This window comes from Sinohyriopsis cumingii, unplaced genomic scaffold, assembly GCF_028554795.1.
Source record: "Sinohyriopsis cumingii isolate HCF-2022 unplaced genomic scaffold, ASM2855479v2 utg002932l, whole genome shotgun sequence".
Lineage (NCBI taxonomy): Eukaryota > Metazoa > Mollusca > Bivalvia > Unionida > Unionidae > Sinohyriopsis > Sinohyriopsis cumingii.
Window position 1 is genome coordinate 254,460 of NW_028316341.1, and position 22,946 is coordinate 277,405.

The 22,946-nt window shown below is 35.4% G+C and overlaps 1 protein-coding gene across 2 annotated transcripts in view; it reads left to right on the plus strand.

The window, feature by feature from the left end:
* The window catches only part of LOC149769958 (E3 ubiquitin-protein ligase TRIM33-like), an 80,425-nt gene that overhangs the window by 35,367 nt on the left and 22,112 nt on the right, over positions 1–22,946 (plus strand). Inside the window, exons 4-5 of one of the 2 annotated variants that reach the window (XM_089949617.1) lie at positions 9,869–9,892; positions 16,286–16,309. In XM_089949617.1, the coding sequence (XP_089805743.1) occupies positions 9,869–9,892; positions 16,286–16,309 (48 nt within the window). The remainder of the gene's footprint in view (positions 1–9,868; positions 9,893–16,285; positions 16,310–22,946) is intronic. The other variant, XM_089949618.1, reaches the window with a different exon arrangement.

Genomic DNA, 22,946 nt, shown 5'->3' on the forward strand with positions numbered 1-22,946 from the left:
ATATATATATATATAGAGAGAGAGAGAGAGAGAGAGAGAGAGAGAGAGAGAGGATAACGTGCCTGTGTGAACGCGACTATAGTCGTACAAGGTATCATGTTGTATATATATATATATATATATATATATATATATATATATATATATATATATATCAGTTCCGATTATTATCTCATGTAAGTCTGTGTCTCACACATAAAGAAAAATGAAACAATCAGCTTTGACAAAAAATGTTGCAGTTGACGTTGCCAAACACTTTTTGAGAAGTGAATCCAGATTGGTCATACAACTCATAGTGTAAGATGAACTGTATAAAAAGTGCAAATCTGCATTTGTCCTTCCTTCTAATATTCAAATATCAACTGAGGATTGTCTTCTCGAATACGTATCAAGTGTGCAATGTTCATCTAAGTAGAATAGCGTCGTCGTTGCATAATTTATAATGTATTCCGTTTCCGTGATGAGAAAAGTAAGGAATTCTGGTAAGGTTGTCTAATCAGATCATGATTTGTCTTTCAAAAATATCCACACCAGCACATACACAAAACACTTTTTTATCATTATTTTGTGTAAGAAGTAACCATACACTGGGCACTTGTACCAATGCACTGAAAAATCGTTTGCCGTCATATGAGTCTGTGCTTGATCAACATTTTTGTTTCCTTTTTTCAAATGATATCGACATAACGGAAATAATCATTTCTGATATACTGTAGTGCAGAGGGGTTCTGCAGGCATTTGTGGAATAAAACAATTTTTAAATAAAATAAATTAATCAAATACTGAAAAAAGCATTGATTTGGAAAACAGAATGACAGCTAATGTCGACGATAAAGTAAGCAGATAAGAATATTTGAAACCGTTACACTATTCCGATATAAAACAATATTCTTTTTGTTTGCCTACTTTCCTGAGCGCACCTTACCGCAACTGAAGTTCATTTTTCTTCTATCAGTCCACATGACAATTGAATGATGAGTGACATTATAATAATACGCACAGTTTGAAGGAGAATGCAGCGAAACAGGAATAAAATACAAACTGCAGAGAGGCAGCGCCGATTTGATAATGGGCAGTCTGCCGTTTAGTTTGTCGTTGTAATTAGCAGCGCACTGTACTTGTTGCCCAAAAGCGAAGAAGTACTTAATCGCTGAAACATTACAGGATAAAGAAAGGACAGAAAGGTTGGGATTCAAAGATTTACATACGAGACAAGCCGTACAATAGATTAGTTAAAACAGCAACTTATGTGGATTACTTGCTCATGTAATGACTTACACAGTGTGACTTGCACTGTATTTCCATTGACGAATATGACGAATAGTTGCATGTGTATCTACTCTGGGAGCAAATACGTGGGATTTATGTCATCTTGACTAATATCATATCTATTCTATTATTTCAGGAAGAAAGAGAGAAAAAGAAAGAATAAGTAAAATTATAGCTGCATTGAGTAAATAAGCACACATCATGCATTACTTCCAGTTATTCTAAGACAAAGATATTTATGAAAAAAAGTATTCGCCAAATGTTCCTCGTGTTTGCCACTGACCAAGGAATGATTATTATTTCTATATCGCGCATTTATTACTGTTGTCAGAAAAATAAGTAGCGTCCTCCTTTTAGTAAATATGTTCAAATGGTCACTTTTATGGACTAACGGATTATACCTTTGATTCATGATTTGCCTATCATAATACAACATTGTCCGACCAGCTGTATATCCTGTTAAATTACTGACTGCCCGGCTCATAACTTTACAAACCTTGAGATGATAATTAGTTGCACTTTTTATAAATATATACTGTGACTAAAATGGTTTTGTTATATCTCACATTTCAAGGTCACAATAAGGAAAATGTAACCTTAAAACTTGCTTCAGTGTCTGGAATAAAATTTTAAATATACTGGCAACGCTTTCTTATCCTACTCAACAAAACATACAGGATGCGTATCTTGAGTATAATTTAGCCCAGTCGTTGTTAAAATGTAAATGTCACAACAGTGAAAGGTGTACGTGTGTGACCTTCGTTGTTGTCTGTGGTATAATTGATTCTAAAGCGCTAAAACATTAAATGAATCCCAATTGAAAGCTTTGTTTATATGTACCTAATGCCTATGTTTCAAAACAGATCATACAGAAATCAAATTGGTGACCATAATTACTATATATATGGTAAATTGTATAATATGTACTTCGTTCCATAGATATTAAATACTGTATAAATCTCTGCACAGAACATCGTCAAATATATACATTCTACACCCTCCCTTTCACGGCAATACGTGTTATCTAAATTTGCGCTTGATTTCCCCACTGGAAATGTGACGGAGGTAGCTCAGCTGTATGCATTTGCTTTGCTAGTCCGTCAGTCAGGACAATGAATGTGTTGTTACTGCTCTTTATAAAATACGCAACAGCGGCTGTCGTGGAAATGTAGTTATAACTACTTATATCGAGTGGATGGTCGTATACGTCTGTCCTAACTGTGCCATTATACATCGAATATGTATGCCACGGCGGCCAACCTGCAAATCATGTTACAATATTCATCCTGAATCAATGGTTATATCAGCACGGCGATTGCACTGAAATACGTATTTTGATGTTTAGTTGGTTTTACATGAAAATAACGCCAACGGTGCTGCTGATATGTTTATCAGTCGCCATCTTGACAAGCTTAAAATAACTATCTATTCGGAATGACTGGTCAAGTGGACATTGTGCTTTCCCCGAAGGCCTTCTTACGACGTATAGTATATAAGTACTAACTAGAGATGGTGTCATTCTGATATAAAGTATGGCACAATGGCATCCATCTTGAAAATATTGTCATTGTTGTTGTTACGACTCTAGATCTCGAACTAAATAAAATAAACAAATTCAACAAGAAAATACAACAATCATTTCCCTAGACTACAAATGTGAAAATTCAAAACATATAGCATTGTGATTTATATTTCAAATAATCCCAGATGTCATATCATTACTCCAAATGTATAGAATGGTTTGGAATACATTTCAGAAGTCATTAATATGATGATGTACCAATAGTCTATAAAGTGATAGCGTACAGTACCATTGAATATGCTGATGTGCCAATAGTCTACAAAGTGATGGCCTACAATGCCATTGGATATGCTGATGTGCCAATAGTCTACAAAGTGATGGCCTACAATGCCATTAAATATGCTGATGTACCGATAGTCTACAAAGTGATGGCGTACAATACCATTAAATATGCTGATGTGCCAATATTCTACAAAGTGATGGCGTACAGTATCATTGCATATGCTGATGTGCCAATAGTCTACAAAGTGATGGCGTACAATACCATTGAATATGCTAATATACCAATAGTCTACAAAGTGATGGCGTACAATACCATTGAACATGCTGATGTACAAATAATTTGAATCTGCCTTGGTACCACAATGTCACAAGCAGTTATGTCTTTGAATGAGCCGTTTGTATTGCTCATTGTATAAATCGGGTGGTCGTCGTAAAAGTCATGCACGCCACTATCGCGAATATATCATTGACATGTTTGATCCGAACCAACGTCTGCTCGGACTATCGTTCATCTCAAATTTACGAGGATCATATTTACTCTTCCGGTTATAACACCCTTCAAAAGTTGTCGTTAGATTGGTGACATATCTTCAATTGTTATTACCAACCACGAGATTACCACGCGAATGGTTTACAAAATCAGCTGAGTTGGCACAGTGGATACATATTCCAATATATAATCCCTCACTGCCACCACCAGTTATCTCAGAATCATACTTGTTAGGGTCTGTCGTGACATTGAATATGTTTTTAGCCTAGAATAAGATCAACATACCATGCACCATTTTCGACATTGAGAGAAAATACAGGAATCATTTTAGTATCTCTGCTAGTGTTTCTTCTTTTTGATCTCTGTTTGTTTTCTCGCTTGCTTCAGTTTATTTTAGTTTGAACAATTATTGCATATAATGATAGTACCTAACTGGTTCTCGTGGTATTGGACAATTCTCGCTGGAAACAGTGAATTTGCTCCTGTGCAGTAATCATGAAAGTAATTATACTGCAGCAACAACTACCGCAATTGTAAGCGCGACGACATGTATTTTATGGTCCGCAAGTAGATGAATGATTCAAAAGGTCCGTACATCCTCAAGAATCCAAACGCATTACTGATCGTGACATTATTCACAAGTCGTCACAAGCACTGAATAGCATGTCTTACTTACAACTACTGGTTAGTTTGTCTAACCAGCACTGGGTAGAATATCTTAACATACATAAAATCAGATGTTTGCATGTCTTACTTAGAAGCACCTGTTAACATGTCTTTTCTACGAGAACGGAGTCGCATGTCTTACTTACAAGCACTGGTTAACATGCCTTACTTACAAACACTGGTTAGCATGTCTTGCATACAAACACTGGTTAACATGTCATACTTACAATCACTGATTAGCATGTCATACGCACAAGCACTGGCTAGCATGTCTTACTTACAAACACATGTTAACATATCTCACGTACAAGCACTGATAAAGCGTGCCTTACTTACAAACACTGGTTAGCATATCTTACTAACAAACACTGGTTAACATGTCTTACTTGCAAGCACTGATTAGCATGTCTTACAAGCACTAGTTAGCATGTCTTACAAACACTGGTTAGCAGGTCTTTTTTACAAGTACTGATAATCATGTCTTGCTTACAAAGACTGGTTAGCATGTCTTACTTACAAACACTGGTTACCATGTCTTACTTACAAACACTGGTTACCATGTCTTACTTACAAACACTGGTTACCATGTCTTACTTATAGACACTGGTTACCATGTCTTACTTACAAAAACTGGTTAGCATGTCTGACTTATAAAACACTGGTTAGCATGTCTTACCGTCACTATCTAGAATGTATTTTTATACTTAAAATCAGTTGTTAACATGTCTGACTTAAAGGCCCTGGTTAAAAAGTCATTTGTAACAAACACTGGTTAACATGTTTTACTTAAAAGCACTGTTTAGCAGTTCATTTTTACAAGGACTGATTAGCATGCCTTTGTTACAAGCACTGATTAGCATGTTTGACTTTAACAAACACTGAATAACATCTCTTTAACAATACTGGTTAATATGTCTTACGTACAAGAACTGGTTAGCATGTATAACCTAGACGCACTGATTAGAATGTCTTACTTACAAACATTGGTTAGCACGTCTTTCTCACAAGCACTGACTAGCATGTCGTACTTATAACCACTGGTTAGTTTGTCTGACCAGCACTGGTTAGAATATATTACCATTCTTGAAATCAAATGTTTCCATGTCTTACTTAGAAGCACTAGTTAGCATATGTTTTCTGCAAGAACTGAGTAGCATGTCTTACTTACAAGCACTGGTTAACATGCCTTAATTACAAACACTGGTTAGCATGTCTTGCTTACAAACACTGATTAACATGTCCTACTTACAAGCACTGATTAACATGTATTACGTATAAGAACTGGCTAGCATGTCTTACTTGCAAACACGTGTTTACATGTCTTACTTACAAACACTGATAAAGCGTGTATTACTTACAAACACTGGTTATCATATCTTAATAACAAACACTCGTTAACATGTCTTACTTACAAGCAATGATTAGCATGTCCTACAAGCCCAAGTTAGCATGTCTTACAAACATGGTTAGCAGGTCTTTTTTACAAGTACGGATAATCATGTCAAACTTACAAGGGCTGGTTAGCATGTCTTGCTTACAAACACTGGCTACTATGTCTTACTTGCAAACACCGGTGAGTAGGTCTTACCTACAAGTACTGATTAGCATGTCTTACCTACAAACACTGAATACAATGTCTTACTTTAACAAACACTTGTTAGCATGTCTTACTTACAATATTTAACAAACCCTGGTTAGCATGTCTTACCTACAAGCACTGATTAGCATGTCTTAATTTAACAACCACTGGTTAATCTGTCTTACAAACACTGGTTAACATGACGTACTTAGAAACACTGGTTAGAATGCCTTACCAGCACTGGTTATGATATTTTGCCATACGTAAAGTCAGTAGTTAGCATGTCTTACTTAAATCACTGAATATAATACCTTGCTTTAGGAAGCAATCGTTATCATGTCTTCCTTACAAACACTGGTTAGCATGTCTTACATACAAACACTAGTTAGCATGTTTTACAAGGACTGATTAGCACGTTTTTCTTACAAGCACTGATTAGTATGTCTTCCTTTAACAAACACTGGCTGGCATGTCTTTCTTACAAACACTGGTTAGCATTGCTTATTGAAAAGAACTGGTTATCTTGTTTTACTTTGACACACACTGAATATGTCTTTCTTACAAACACTGGTTAGTATGTCTTACTTATCAGTACTGATTAGGATGTCTTACCAGCACTGGTTATGATGTCTCACCATCCTTAATATCCGTGGTTAGCATGTCTTACTTACAAGCACTAGTTGGCATATCTTTCTTACAAACATGGTCTGCAAGAATGATTAAAATCAGTATGTTGCTGTAGTTAATCTCTCTTATTTACAATCAGTAGGTTGCAGCGGTTAGCATATCTGACCTACAATCAGTGCATGGCAGTGTTAAACATGTCTGATTTGCAATGAGTGGATTGTATTAGTTATCATATCTGACTTACGATGAGTGGGTTGCAGCGGTTACCATGTCAGACTTTGGATTTGGATTTTTTAAACTTTGCTTTAACAATTTTCCAGTTATATTGGTACGATGTATGCAGTGTTGCAGTTTATAGTGATGTCTGCTACTGGGGCATCATACCACATACATGTAGCCTGATGTCCCACCCTGTCACATTATCCTGACACCATGCCGACCAGTCATAACATTAATCTCTTAATGCTGAACGCCAAGCAAGGCACCTGTTAGTACCATTTTTATAACTCTTTGTTATGACTCGGCTGGGAATCAAACCCTCCCCCATCCGAGGTGGACGCTCTAACCGTTTAAAGGCGAAAAGAGTGAAAGAATAAAGGACAAATTGAAACAAATATATGTTTGATAATGAGATGTCTAATATAATTTTTTCATGTAATAAACAGCACCAGGCCGTACTTTTTCATAAACCATTTGGAGTATTGTATTGCGGAAGACTTTGCATCTCCTTGATTTTTGTCTCTTCAGTGTATAGAAAAGACAGAAAATGTGAAATCTAGAGCTTTAAATACGAGAGTACCATATTATAGATTAGATAAAATCACCATTATACTTGAATAATCGTTTCAAGTCATGACGTACAGCGTATTCCCATTTGCGAATAAGAGCCTGCGTTTCTAATATTGTTTTGAGCGCAAATAAGCGAATTGTATTGCACTGTGTCAAATATCAGAGTGATCATATCATTTCAGGAACAGAGAGCGAAAACATAAAGAATAAGTATTAATAAATATGTTTGAGTAAATACGTACACATCATAATTTTTTGCATAAACTTATTATGTCATTGCTAAAAGATATTCGGAAAATATAACATATTCTACTACGAACCATAACGTTATGAGTATATGTATAATGCAGTGCACCTGTGTTCCTATTTAGGCTCACATGTCTTTATTATATTGTATGTACCGTTTGAAGGCGCAACGAGAGCAAGTAAAATAAAACAAAAACTCTAGTATTGGATGTTCGGCTTGTGTTCCTTTATTATGACCATATAACCAACAGAGCAATGTACCAGTTATAAGAGACATTGCTGCTCACCGAAAATATGTTTGTATACAGTTTGCATCTAAGTTGCTAGTCAGTGCTTGTGAGTAAGACATCTTAGCTAAACATTTAAAATTATTTTATGGCGGAAAACACTGTGCTTGGTGCATTGCTATTTCTTCAAAATGATGAAACGACAGAAAGTTTGAATTAGGATATTTAAATACGAGACACTTCTCCTCTGTTCAAGCAATGACGTGCATTATATTTACATTTATGAATATGTGAATGCATGTCTGTCCTATATTTAGGGAGAAAATAAATGATGTTTATATTACGGTTGCTAATGTCACATTAATTATATTCTTTCAGGAAGAATAGGGAGAAAAAACGACAGAGTAATTATTGATATCTAATTTTTTTCATATTTCTACAGAACACATACAGGAAAGCAATCCTAAACCAATCTAAATGTGAAACACAAAGTTCAATAAAATTTACTGAATGATGTGGTGGGACTCAAAATCATGAGACGTCCTCAACAAATTGCATGGTCGTAGATACATTCATATTCAGATCTGAAGCATACAGCTTCAAAGCACATCAAGCAAAAATTAATATGGTGACAATTGACCTATCTATACATGTTAACTGTCCAAAATATATATATATATATATTTGATAGCAAATATGCAAATATGCTGAAACGTATGTAGTGCAGTCTAGCCTACATCGTCCAGTATTCATACTCCACCCCTCTACTATATTTATGGCAAAACTTGTCATTGCTGAAAGTTTGCTTAATGACAAATTGAGGAAAATCTGTTTGAGCTTCTGAAAATGTATTACATATCTCTGCTGACCTATCCGTTATCTCAAGGTTTTCATGGACACTTTTCCTAAATACCTTACGTGAATGTCATGAAATTTTGCAAACACACTTGTCCATTGAGATAATTAATCACTGATGAACATGGTACCTCTCGAACATCCAATATTGCCGTCGCAGTGGCAAAAAGCTTGTGATCGCTATTCCTGCTGATCAAATGGTCGTAAGAACTTGGATTTTTTCCTATATATGTTGTTGAGTATATTTTATTTGTATTGCGTACCTGATCTTTGTCTTGATGGTGATTAAACATTGTGAATATCTTTTTGCCATGATTGCAGCTAGTAAACAATATGTTTATTATTATTTGAGTTTAATAGTTAGTGGAATTTTGCATCAGTCACTTTATAGTACGGTTACTCACATTGTAATGCAGGTTAAACAAAACGATTTTAAATATTGATTCATATCAGTATTTGGGTATCAGCATTTACTAATGTGTTAAGATAAATTTTTAAAACTATTATTTATTTAAATTATTAAATGGAAATACAAGGTACTCATCGACATTTTGGACAAAAACACTACCATGGAACTATTAAAATTATTCGATACCTCTGTTCAACCAGAAAGTGCAGATTTGAAGATTCGTCATTGTATTTGCCATAGTAACCAGAAAGTTTCATGAGATGATTATAATTATTGAAAATGTTTGCTTGTTTGTGTCTGGACCTATACTTATTCACATTGTTCCAACGGAATTTGAAGTTACGTATTAACCTTGTAGCTCATTATTCCGTATCCCTTTCGGCTAAGGAGAAGACCGAAAAGTTTTAATTTATTAAAAACTGCTTTTGTGGTTACGCATTTCAAATGAATCGCCGAAGTTTATAGTATTATATTCTGTTTGAAATACATGAAAGGAATTTAAGTGCCATAGCTAACCTGTAGCCGTATGTGTGTAAATGTATATTCAGTTTATCAATGTACATATACTGTAACACTATACAATTTATTATACAATCTATAGTTTAAAGGTTGTACCACATGCTGTTAGCGAGAATATCATGCGTTTATACTTTGTGGTTATATTTTAATAACAACATTTTACCTAAACAACTAGATGCAATTCACGGCAGAAACCTTTGCAGCGCGTTGTTCGTTTATCTCAGCATGATACAATAAAGAAAGAAAATTTAAAATTCAGAGACTAAAACACGAGAAAATCCCGACAGTGTTTTTTCTTGTTTATTGCTTATTTATCCGTTCAGGTAATGCATTTGCAAATATGTGCACCATCACCACGTCTAATTTCACATTTATTTTATACTTTCAGGAAGAAAAAGCGAGAAAAGAACGAGTGAGTATTAATATCCCTGATTTTATCCAATACGTACAAAATTTATACTTTTTAGCGCTTTAGACGCAACATATAATGACACTATGTCAGGTCACATTGGGCTATCTACCTTTAAAAGTACAATGTATTTATGGTGGAACTTCCATTCAACTATACATCATCAATAATAAATGCTGTATCGTGTACACTGTAGCAACCTATCTAGGTCAATGCTAATAACAAAATACAATGTTTCCCCTTACTTTTATTTTGCATGGTCAATTTCAGACATAGCAAAGAAAACCTATCCGAGGGAGTAAAATGTATGCATTACCTCTGGTGGTCAATTCCATAGCTCAAGGTTTTCATGGATACCTTTCCTAAAGTACTTAAACACATTTATCTGTTGAGCTAAATGATCTATGATGACCATGGTGCCGCTTGGACATCCAACATAGCCGATGCAGTGGTAAACTATGTTGATGGCTTCTCCTGCTGAACATATGGTCATATTTAATTTATATAGCGTTCCTGATTTTTGCCCCGATTGTGATTAAGTTTAGCCATAATTATAACTAGTAAACAAGAAGCGTATTCAAATATGAGTTCAAGACTTAGTGGAATTTTCTATCAGAAGTTTTTTTAATCCACAACAATCTATTGTTGTAAAGTATCGGCATAAATATATAAATGGAGGTTAAGTTAAAGAAATTTTAAATGCCTATTCATATATATGTTTGTGAATCAGAATTTACTACTGTGTTCATATAAAATTCTATAATAATTATTTTGTTTAATTATTCATTGCAAAGACAAGATAGCAATTGAAGGTTTGGACAAAAAAAAAACTATTTTGGCTCTGGTGAGATTTAATTCAACAAGAGCTTGTATTGCATTATTGTGGTGCATCACGACATTCAATAATTTTGGTACGTTAGGAATTTCAAGACACTCTGAATATCATAACATGCAAGATTATTGAAATTGATTACGGAACATTCTGTATTTTATATTTGTGATAGAGCATTTAGTATTATTTGGGATTTAATTGATACTAATGTAAGTATCTCTTAAATGTTCACCATATATTATAAAGTGTTTGTTGAACTTTTCATAAATTGTTGCTTTTGCTTCCCTTCTTATGTTCAATGGATAAATAAACGTCTTATAATTTCCTAAATCCACTTAGTTTTAAAGAAATGGCATGTCATTTAGGACTGCTGTATGTTTGAAAACAAACAATGTAATAAAGTCAGTAGCTATTCGAAATGATTTTATGTCAAAGACATCATGGTCACAGTTTTTCACTGAAAACAATGCATAGTTGGGTCACCAAAACCTCTATCTGATTTTATTTTGGAGTAGTATGGACCATTCATTTTGATAAGCTCTATATCATTTATTGCTGATTCTGCCAAGCTTATCCCTATTAAATATTTTAAGAGACGCATAAGATGTTCTGATCTTTTGCAATCAGGTACCTTATCTTTAGCTGAGAAATCATCTTGCGAAAGTGTTCTTACTCTGAGTATAGAATGCTGATTTATTCTGCTGTTGAATTCTGCTAACCTAGCAGTCTGTTGCTTATATATAACTTGTTAACTGAATTACTGATTGAGTTTCTTCATCACTTCTACCCAATGCAACATTCGCTGATTCATATATCCCTAAACCTACATGTTGTCCTTGATATTATGACACACTCAAACTAATTCTTCTCATAAATATATCTAAATAAGTTTCAAATTATATAATATCCTCCCCTAAGATTATTTAAACATAATTTAAGTTGTATATACTGCAACTTCTACAATCTTTGTGATATGGAAGGGATACATGCATTTATTATATGCTCAACTTTTTCTCCGTTAATATTACATAATCAGAATCGTTCGGTATTTTTCGATATTGCACACCTTCATATTGCACTCACGTGCAGGACACGTGTGCCCAATAGTGTATTAGGAGCTACGTTGTAAACAAATCATGTACACTCGTGTAGCAGACGCTTTATGTTTTGGTTGATTAAATTTGTTTCTGAATGAAATAAAGCAGATCTTTCGTGGATGGCCACATACCAGCTACTTTGCTACATTCCGCGTTTACCTTTTCGTACAATGTTTTTTTTTAATTTTTGCGATAGACGCCTGATTTCATAAAATTGGTGGGTACCTACAAATAAAACGCAAGTTACACGGCATAATGTGTCACCTTTAGCTGTTAATAGGAATGGCAAAAACTATACTTAGAGTTTTACAGTTTTACATCCTGAATATCCTCAACGTAGAAGATACAAAAAATGCCAAAATATATTCATTGCAGATCAAATGGAAAAGTTGTTGCAATTCACATTTATTCACAATATGACTCCAATTTTCAATTTGAAGTAGACCAACACACAATATTCTTTCGAAAGTTATGTCTAGCGCGCGATTAAATTCAAATTGATCAGGGTGGAGTTAAATGCGCATTAATGATGATGTTGTTGTGTAATCATGAATCTACGCTTGTGTATTTTGTTTGGAATACGGCACACATTCAGTTATTTTGTTTCGTGTAGCATATTTTTGTTCACATAATTAAGCGTTAGGAAGAATAAACAAATGATCATATAATAAATAGGTTACGGCATTTTGTTGGGAAAATATAAACTCGTTTTGTCGGAAGGATATATTGCACCACCAAGGTCGTGCAATATCTCCATCCAAACAACTCGTTCCTATTTCCCCATACAAATGCATTAACCTATACATGTAAAGAGAGAGAGAGAGAGAGAGATAGAGAGAGAGGCACTTACATATGTGGATATACAGAGCGTCCAATATTGAGACATCACTATGCATATATGTATGCATTAATGTTTGGTTGATTTCGGTGTATAGATAGACCGTATATTATATAGATGAACTATACTGCATACTCATTAAGAGACGTTCAGGTGCATACACTTTTGTGATTTTATTAAAACAGCAGACGTAAGAAACGTATTTATACAATGAAGTTGTTCTCCTTCGTTTAGTGTCTAAACGTTCAGGACAAATGCAAATTCTTGTGTTGTCTCGATCGAAAATAATGAAACCGTTTCTTCATACGTCTGATGAAATTTTCAAATGGCAATTACCCTGCTGTTATGGGCATGATAACATATAGATAGCAAAACGAAAGAAAGAATAAAAGAGCGGTTTAAGAAAAATAATCTTTGTTTTAATACCAATAAGTCATAAAGAAATACTAAGCATAATTTAAAATGGGTATTGAGTTTTTGATCCATGTTTTCTATTTTGTTATTCCTGTTGACATATTTCACACGTTTCTACATCGGACTAAACTTGCATTTCATGCTAATAGTGGTAAAATCAAACATTTGTAATAAGCTTTAAGGAAGGGTGCACACTTCATTGTATTATTCTGGTTGAACTGGTAGTGAAAGGTTCTAGTTTGCTTTTTATTTCCATTTTACTCTAATCGGAGTTCCTCTTTATAAAACTGTTTAAATTTAGATGTAGAAACAAATTGCAATGGGATCCGTAGTGAAAAGAGCGGAGAAAGTGGGCTGACAGACCAACGTGGACATATAATTTACATTTCTCGCCAATGTTTACAATGTTGTCTGTTCATTATGCTCTCTTTCTACCATGAATCTCTTATTTTGTTTATTGAATCTCTCATATTAGATAATTATCCAGATGAGATATCACGCGGTTACAATGACAGCCAGTCAATGGAAATTGAGAGCCGAAAAATATATTGATTGCATGATACTGTGCGATTTATTACCTTATTTATTATCATGCAGGAATCCCGGTTGACCGAGTGGTCTAAAGCGCTTGCTTTTACCGATCACCTCTGTCCGAAATATAATGAAATGCCCAATCGATGCTAAACATTACAGATGCAAACAAGTATGTGAGTGGCAAACCAAACTGAAAAGTATCGTTGACGAGTATACTGTAAAAGTTAAAATAAAATATCGCAGACGAGTATATGTCTATGACATAATTGTGCATTTGGTGTCCGCTGTTATCGCTGGAACAGGCGTATTGTTATCAACAGTAACAATGGCATCACCAGCAGTTATAACAATTTGTGCTTCAGCTGCAATAGCAATTAATGGTGTTCTTCATATCATAGGGAAAATATATTTACATGTACAAATACAAAATTGCATGAGTGTATAATAAAACTGATTACAGCGACGATATCATACTCCAAATTATCATCGTTGATAAAATTAGGCCTTAGCGATGGAATAATATCAGATTCTAAATTGACAGAAATGATTAAGATTTACCACGAGAAACGAACAGGATTCGCGGACGATGTATACTATTTCGTCGAGGTCGATCTCGTTTATCTTGAATATCTTCACGATGCTCACAAATGTTATCCATTATGCGCTGAATGAATTCTTGTCACTAACGAAATCCTGTCTCGGGAACAGCACGGGCAAATAAAAAATAAGTTCAGTCTGGGAGACTCCAAAGTGAAAAAACATGTGCCCAATCTCATGGATAAAAACAAGTACTTTTGCATCATCGTCTACTCAAACAAGCTATCAAACACGGGTTTGTGTTCGATAAAATTAATCGCACCCTCAAGTCTCAACAATCCCCGTGGATGAAACCTACATCGACGTTAACACGAAACAACATGAAATCTCCACCACATACTTCGGCAAAATTGTCTCCAAACTTACGAGCAGCAGCGTCTTCGTAAAAACCATAAAAAGACATTCGACATGGTGAATAGCGTCAAACGACGAGACAAACTGGTCGCCAATGAAGCCTACCAGCACACGAAAATCTTCAATAAATATCTCGTCGCCATCGAATCCAGGGAAAAACAATCTCAAACTCGATAAACACATCTACGTCGGAGCGGCCATTGATGATCTCTCCAAAATGGTCATTTACAAGTTTCATTATGATTTTATCAAAAACAATAACCTGCTAATGACCGATACAGAATTTGTAGCAACACCTGTTCGACCATGAAGAACTTTTCGATCTCAGCGACTATCCCACACATAGACCTTTCCACTGCGACGATAACAAAAAGGTCCTAGGAAAGTTCAAAAACGAAAGCAATGGAACACCCATCCAAAATGTACTTCATAGCTAATAACGATGGCACCGTCAAAAAATATGTCGTCGGTAAAATCGCTGGCGTCGTTCACTACAGACAAGGACATCTACACTGTTACACCATGAGAACATTCCAGTACATCGACTTCACATCTCTACGCTACTCATTAACATAACATGCGTGCTCCATTGATGATAAACGATACTCCACCTATGGTATTCATAAATTCGCCATCAACCACACACATACACACACAAAAAACGATGATCAATATTATATACGCACTGACACTGAAAACACACACTCTCAGGCACAAACAAAACAAACAACTGATCCAGAAATCCACACAATCTAGTTGCATATATCAAGGTGGCATCGCTCAATTTTTCATTCAAACAAAAGTGTAAGAACCCCCATTACACTGATACTGTAGTTTTCTACGCTTGAGAGTGTGAATACGTTCTCAGTCACTTAGTGTACGCAGTGAGCTTTACCGACCAACGATAAATCGTACTCGTTTAAAAAAATGCATGATATGCTATGTTACTTATTAATTAGTCGGTCCTTACTATTCCAAGCATTATTGCGATGTTGACAGAAAACTTTACCCAGATACATAATGTGACATATCGTGCTTGATATTGGTCAATTCTACAAGAAGGGAATGTAATTAGGTCATTTGTTCCGGAGTCTAGACTTTAAGTTTTTAAATGTGCACGCAATTTGGATGATTGATTAACATTAATGTACGAGGAGGATATTTTGTTATGTATAAGACAACTTGGTTTTTAGTTCCCACGTCATGGCCTCAACAGAAATTGTATATATTTGTAGTTTATGTGCCTGACCAGATTTTATTTTTTGAAAGTAAAGACACAACATTTAAATGTATGTTAGTTCGTTGTCACACAATGATTAGTCGATGTGTTGCAATTTGATCAAAGAGTTCTTAGTCATGCAAGAGCAAATTTGTCGATAGTTTATTTTGTTGTACATATTTGTAGCTTATGAGCGTGGCCAGATTGTATTGTTTGAAAGTAGGGACACAACGTTTAAATTAATGTTAGTTCGTGTGCTCAAAGATTTCATAGTCATGCAACAATAACTTTGTCGATGGTTTATTTTATTGCCACTCTCCTACGTTCGTACTGATAGTTTTGGGATTTTATAGCGAAATGTAAACTATGCATCATACTTTATATAATGTGGTCACATCATACACTGGATCATCGTTTGTGAATGTGTGCATGCGTATATACTCCCTCTTTTGAGAGCAAATATTTGGGATATTTCATCTTGACTAATATCAAATTTATTCTGTTCTTTCAGGAAGAAAGAGAGAAGAAAGAAAGAGTAAGTAAAATTATAGCTGCTTTCAGTAAATAAGTACAAATCATGCATTTACTAAGTGATTTCTAAGATGACAATATTTATGAAAAGTAGTTATTAGACAAATTGTCCTCATTTTTTTGCCATTTCCAAGGAAGGATTATTTTCAAACCCTTGTCTAGTTCATATTTTTTTCTATATCGCGCATGTATTGCTTTCGACGGAAAAACAAGTAGCATCGTTTGTTCAATAAATGCGTACAAACGGACATTTTAATATACTAATAAATTATACGTTTCTCTCACGATGTGCCTATAATGATATGACAGTGTCCCACCAACTGTCCGTCCTGTTTAAGGATTGACTGTCGGGTTCATAATTTTACAAGCAATGAAATGCTAATTAATGGTTTTCTTTTTCTAAATGTATAATGTTGCTAACATTGTCTGTTTTATCCCAAACGCCAAGGTCACAGGAAGGAAAATGTAATCATGAAACTGGTTTCCTGTCAGGAATAAAATTTTAGAAATGCCGGAGACACTTTATTTTCTTATTATATTCAACAAAACGTCCCTGAAGCAACGATGAAGCCAAACATGACACATCTGCACTGTTTTTGTTGCTACGTGACCAATTAAAACATATTGGCATTTACCAAGGAGAAATGAGTTTATCTCTAGCAAAGAAGTTGTGCAGTAACATTATTCCAATGAAACTGTCGAGTTAGTATAAAGCATTAATGATTTAAACTATACGTTATTACTCTGGAGTATGTTCAATGAGATATTAAAACACACTGTGACATACACTACTCCAATATTGACCCAGTTGTCTAATTCTGCGTTTCAATCTGGCAGGCATGCATGGGTCAAGTTATTATGTGTCAAAAAATAAATAAATAACTGTATTAAATTATCCCAGCAATTGTCAAGCGTTTCACGCATCGTTGTGCTAAATAAGAAGGTCAGCGCTATCTTGTATAAAGACTGCTTGGACAAGTGAAAGGGAGGTAATCTATGAAACTCAAACTGGTTTCCGAAAAGGGTACTCGCCTATATTAACATGTTTAGTCTTCAAACATGAAGTGTGACAGTTTATAATGATGGCTAGCACTGGGGCATCATGCCGCAGATATATAGCGTCATGACCCACCCAGTTACATTATCCTGACACCAAGCCAACCAGTCGTAACACTAAACTCTTAATGCTGAGCGCCTTGCGAAGTAGCTGCTGGTACCCTTTTTATAATTCTTTGATATGACTCGGCCGGGGCTCGAACCCGCGACCTGCCGCATACGAGGCGGACGCTCTAACCACTAGACCAACGGACGTTTCGTCAGGATTATTAAATCATTTATATCGTTTATTTCAAACAGTCACTGGCGGCCCCTAGTGGCGAAATGATCTAAAACGCTCACCGTTACGGATCACTGCCATCTCACCTCTGCATGGGCTCGCGTCTCGTGCTCGGCCAAATTGGGTATGTGAGAAAGCTTGACAGTAGCTTCTCGTGGGTTGGGGGTGGTTCTTTCCTGGGTTTCTCCTGCTTCTTCGTCTATTATTTATACTGGCCGTCATGTATAGCCTATCTTGCGCTGAAAAATGGCATTAAACCCTATAAAAATAATATCAAATCAAACAGTCATTTTTTCCATCTGCTATTTTATCGAAAACCATTTTCTTGTTGTGATTCTAGATTGTGTTCCTTACAATACAAATTCTAATTTGAATAATGTATGTACAGAACCATTACTATATACAGTAACCACAGAGCGTTTTTAATTTTATTTAATCATTTCATTTGTATTTAATCATTTTTTTATTTGAGCATTGACGTCTTCAAAGTGGAATCGTTTATCCATTTGTTTATCCCTTCGGTACTAAAAACGTTTACTTTGATTTTAAACAAATGTCTATCAAATGACAGTAATACAGTTTAGCAGATATGTGGATAGTGTTTGCATTAGTGTTTTTGATTATCCTATAATGTTTGTAGCTACCATTGGACTTGGTGTCGTACTTATGTTGCATATTTTATTTAAACATCGCGTGTATAATTAACTGCTGTCATCCATCTTGAGTTCACGGCTAATATATATATGTTATGTTTATTGATTATTTCGGTGGGAAAATTACAACGAATTCTCGTTAGAATCATGCAATTGTGAATAAGCTACACCAGCCATTATATATATATATATATATATATATATATATATATATATAGAGAGAGAGAGAGAGAGAGAGAGAGAGAGAGAGAGAGAGGGGAAAACGCGACGTGCCTATGTGCACGCGACTATGGTCATACAAGTTATCACGTTTTATACTTATCCGCTCCGATAATTATACTAATAAAATCACCATCTGGCAATGGAACTGCAGAGGAATCTTTAAAAACCTATCAGAACTGCAGAACAAACTGAATAATACGGCCGTAAACCAGACGTAATCTGCCAAAGGAAACCATCATAACACAAGAACACAAACGCCTGCCCAAACTACAAGGCTATACCCAGGGAATCTTTAAAAACAGACCAAATGGGGCAGAAATGGGGTGGACTAGCAATTTTTTTGATAGATACACTAATCTACTATGAAATAATAGAAGCACCCCCTAACCTAAACATCAATAATAGCATCGAAATAATGTCAGTAATAATAAATATAGGAACCACAAACATTCAGATAATAAATGCATACGATCCAGAGGGTACCTTCTGCCCTGCCAAGATAATCTCACTAAGGGCAATCACTAATAACAACAACAACAATCTAATTATCAGTGGCGACTTCAACAAACACAGTGAATTATGGGGAGGTAAAAAGAAAGATCAAAGAGGGAAAATGGTTGAAAATGGATAACTGAGAACAATCTGGTCATCTAAAATGACGGGTCGAACACTAGATTAAACCCTGAGGATGGCACTCTCTCAGCCATAGACCTAACTATAGCTACCCCAAAATTGGCTCAAATCACAAATTGGTGGGTTGATCAAGAAGATACATTAGGAAGTGACCATTTCCCAATCACAATCAATATTCAAACAAAAACTCAACACATTCCAAACGAAACCCCACCTAAATGGAGGTACCAACAGGCAGACTAGGACCAATTCCAATTATTACTAGCTAGAGTAAATCCAGATAACTTAGAAAGCCCAAATATTGACATGTATTATGATAACATAACAGATACAATTATAGAAGCAGCTAACCGATGCATCCCAAAGAAAACTTTGTATCCAAAATAAAAACCCTGTACCATGGTGGACTAAACAGTGCACTATAGCACATAAAGACACAAAAGGGTCTTAAATAAATATAAAACGCACCAAAAAATTCTATCTACTTCCAGCAATATAAAGATAAAGAAAAAGCACTAAAACAAACTAAAAAAGCTGCTAAAATTAATCTATGGCAAAGCTTTTGCTCTAAACTGAGTCTAAAATCAAACTCAAAACAAATATGGGACAAGATAAAAGCCATAAAAGGGAAAGCAACTACCTCAGCCCCAAAAATTAAAAATGCCATAACAAATAAAGATAAGGCAGACCTCCTAGCGAAGCATTTTTCGAACATGAGTAGCAACAATAACCACACCATAAACTTTCAAGAACACAACAAACTAATGGAGGTAACCCAACCTCAAATGTTTCAAGACCAAGGAACAAAAAAATCTCACCTAAATAGCGACATCACAGTACATGAATGGGAGATAGCCCTACGATCCAAAAACGAAATATCCCCTAGTAAGGACCAGTTAGGTTACATTATTTATTAAAAAAAACATACCTATCAATATAACAATAGCCGTAATCAAACTCTTTAATAGGATATGGGATAAAGGCCAACTACCCACCAAATGGAAACAGGCCTTAGTAATACCAATCCCCAAGCTAGGTAAAGATCCCAACAACATAAATTCGTACCGACCCATCTCCCTTACAAACAATATTTGCAAAATAATGGAGACAATAATCGCAAATAGGTTAAAACTCCACGTAGAAACCAATAACCTACTCTCCATAAATCAATGTGGCTTTCGGAAGAAACGGTCCACCACTGACCAACTTCTCAGATTGGATACAGACATCAAACTCGCTTTTGAGGCACATAGGAAATCCTATCGCAACCTCATAGCGGCTTTTCTAGGCCTAGAAAAAGCATTTGACCTAGTATGGACCAATGGACTAATGGCCAAAGTAAACCAATTTGGAATAACTGGACGCTTATTTAACTGGATGGGCGATTTCCTCACAGGCAGGAAAACTACCACAAGAATAGGCAACATCCATTCGGAAGAATTTTCACTTGAAAATGGAACACCGCAAGGCAGTGTAATAAGTCCCCATCTATTTAACCTAATGGTAAACGACCTTGATCTCAATGCAGCCTCCACAAAAATAAACTTGTCACAATTTGCAGATGATAGTGGCATATGGAGGAATGGAAATCCTGCCAATAAAACAGTAGTTAATGAAATCCAGCAGAGCCTAAACAACATAGGGAGATGGGCGGACAAATGGGGTTTCAAAATATCTCATGAAAAAACTGTGGCAATCATATTCACCCCCAAAGGAAGTAACAACCTAGTCTATCCAAACTTCTATATACAAAATCAATTAATTAAATACGTAACAGTAGTAAAATTCCTAGGAATGTTCTTTGACAACCACCTCACATGGAAACAGTACATTGAACAACTCACCCAGAATTGTAACAAAGATCTCAATTTACTGAGGAACATAACAGGGACTGTCTGGGCAACCAACCAGGAAACCCTCCACACGATATAGATCAAAACTGGATTACGGTTGCCAAGCATATAACTCTGCTAAGCAACCTGTACTACAAAAAACTCGACACTATCCACAGAAAAGCCTTACTATTATGCACAGGAACACTCCCCTCAACATCATTAGAAAACCTACAAACACTGGAGAACTACCCATTAAAATTACGTAGGCAAGAACTGCTCGTCCGATACTCTATTCGATTAGATACCCAGCCAGTCAACCATCCCACCAAAATAGCTATAAACAAGTGCAAAGTTGTCTTCAACCCCAAAATCATACCCTGCACACCTAGTGGCAAAGTAATCCTTGAACTAAGAGAAAAGATACCTCTAATAAAAAAAACAGGTAACAAACAATACAGACCAGAACAAATCACCATGGTTACAAAAACCATCAAGGATTAACATTGAAGCTACCAAATTAGGCAATAAAGAAGGACAAGAAAACTTACTAAAACCTGCACTGGTAAACGAAATCAACCAAAAATACCCGGACATTGTTAAAATATATACCGATGGATGAAAAACAAACAACCCACCAAGAACAGCAGCAGCAATAGTCATCTATGAATTCAATGTACAAACGGGATCCAGATTACCTGACCATTGCTCCATTTACACCACTGAATTCTGGGATAGTTGAATCACTACAATGGATCAAAGACAACCAAATACCTAAAGCAGTCATTATAAGCGATTCCTTAAGCGTTATCAAATCGATGCAAAATCGCAATACACACTATACACACTCTAGGGAATAATTCCTCGATAGAGCATGCCAATTAATCGACGATATCACCAAAGCATATCAATTAGTCGAGCTCATGTAGATACCATCGCACATTGGAATCTCTGGCAACGAAACAGCAGACAAAGTTGCACAAACCAAACCAGGAGATCAAACCTCTATCAAGCTTAACTATAGCTCTACAGAAGCACTAAGCTTCGCACAAACATTTATAGACCAAAAATGGCAAGATTTTTGGAACTCCTCCACAAAAGGTAAAAAGCACCACGAAACCCAAAAAACCTTTGATAGGAACATACAGCTACCTAAGGGTACATATTTAGAACAGAAAACCATAAACAGGATAATAACTGGAAAACTTAACTAGCAAGCAGTTTTGGAAGGTTTATAGGACCCAAACCAGCAACCATTAACTGCTTTAACTGTCATACCACCGAAGATCTACACCACGTATTCAATATATGCCCAAAATATCAACCCGCTAGGAAAATATTTATCAAAAACCAAAAAGAGATTGGATCACCACACACATACCCAGAGTTACTTACGGACTCTAATAAAAATAAACAATCAGCATATCAAAATTTCAATAGATTAATAGACTCAGCAGGACTTAGGAACAAAATTTAATTACTATCCCCACAAAATCCAAAGATCCAGTGACTAGCTAAATAAATTTAGACGCTCCCACATAAAAACCCATAACAGATCATTCAATTTTATAAAAATATTAATAAATAATTCACTTACGAAGCACCTATGAAAAACTAAGGAAACCGCAAAATCGGATGTCCTAGATTTCCTTAACGAACCGAGTAATCAGCTAGGACTCCGGTCCTAGATGTCCTTAACGAACCGTATAATCGGCTAGGACTCCGGTTTCTTGCTAAATAAAGTATAAATAACTTTCATTCTCTAAAAACATTAATAAATAAATAACTTAAAGATGCAATATCTAAAAACTTATAAATAACATAACGTAGGAAGCAAACCATAAACACCTCGACTAGTAATACCATAATAACCTTGACAATCTCTCTTCTTACATGATTTCTACTAACAACCTATATAAACAGCATAGAACACACACACCCTTTTTAGAACATTTTGAAGAAAAA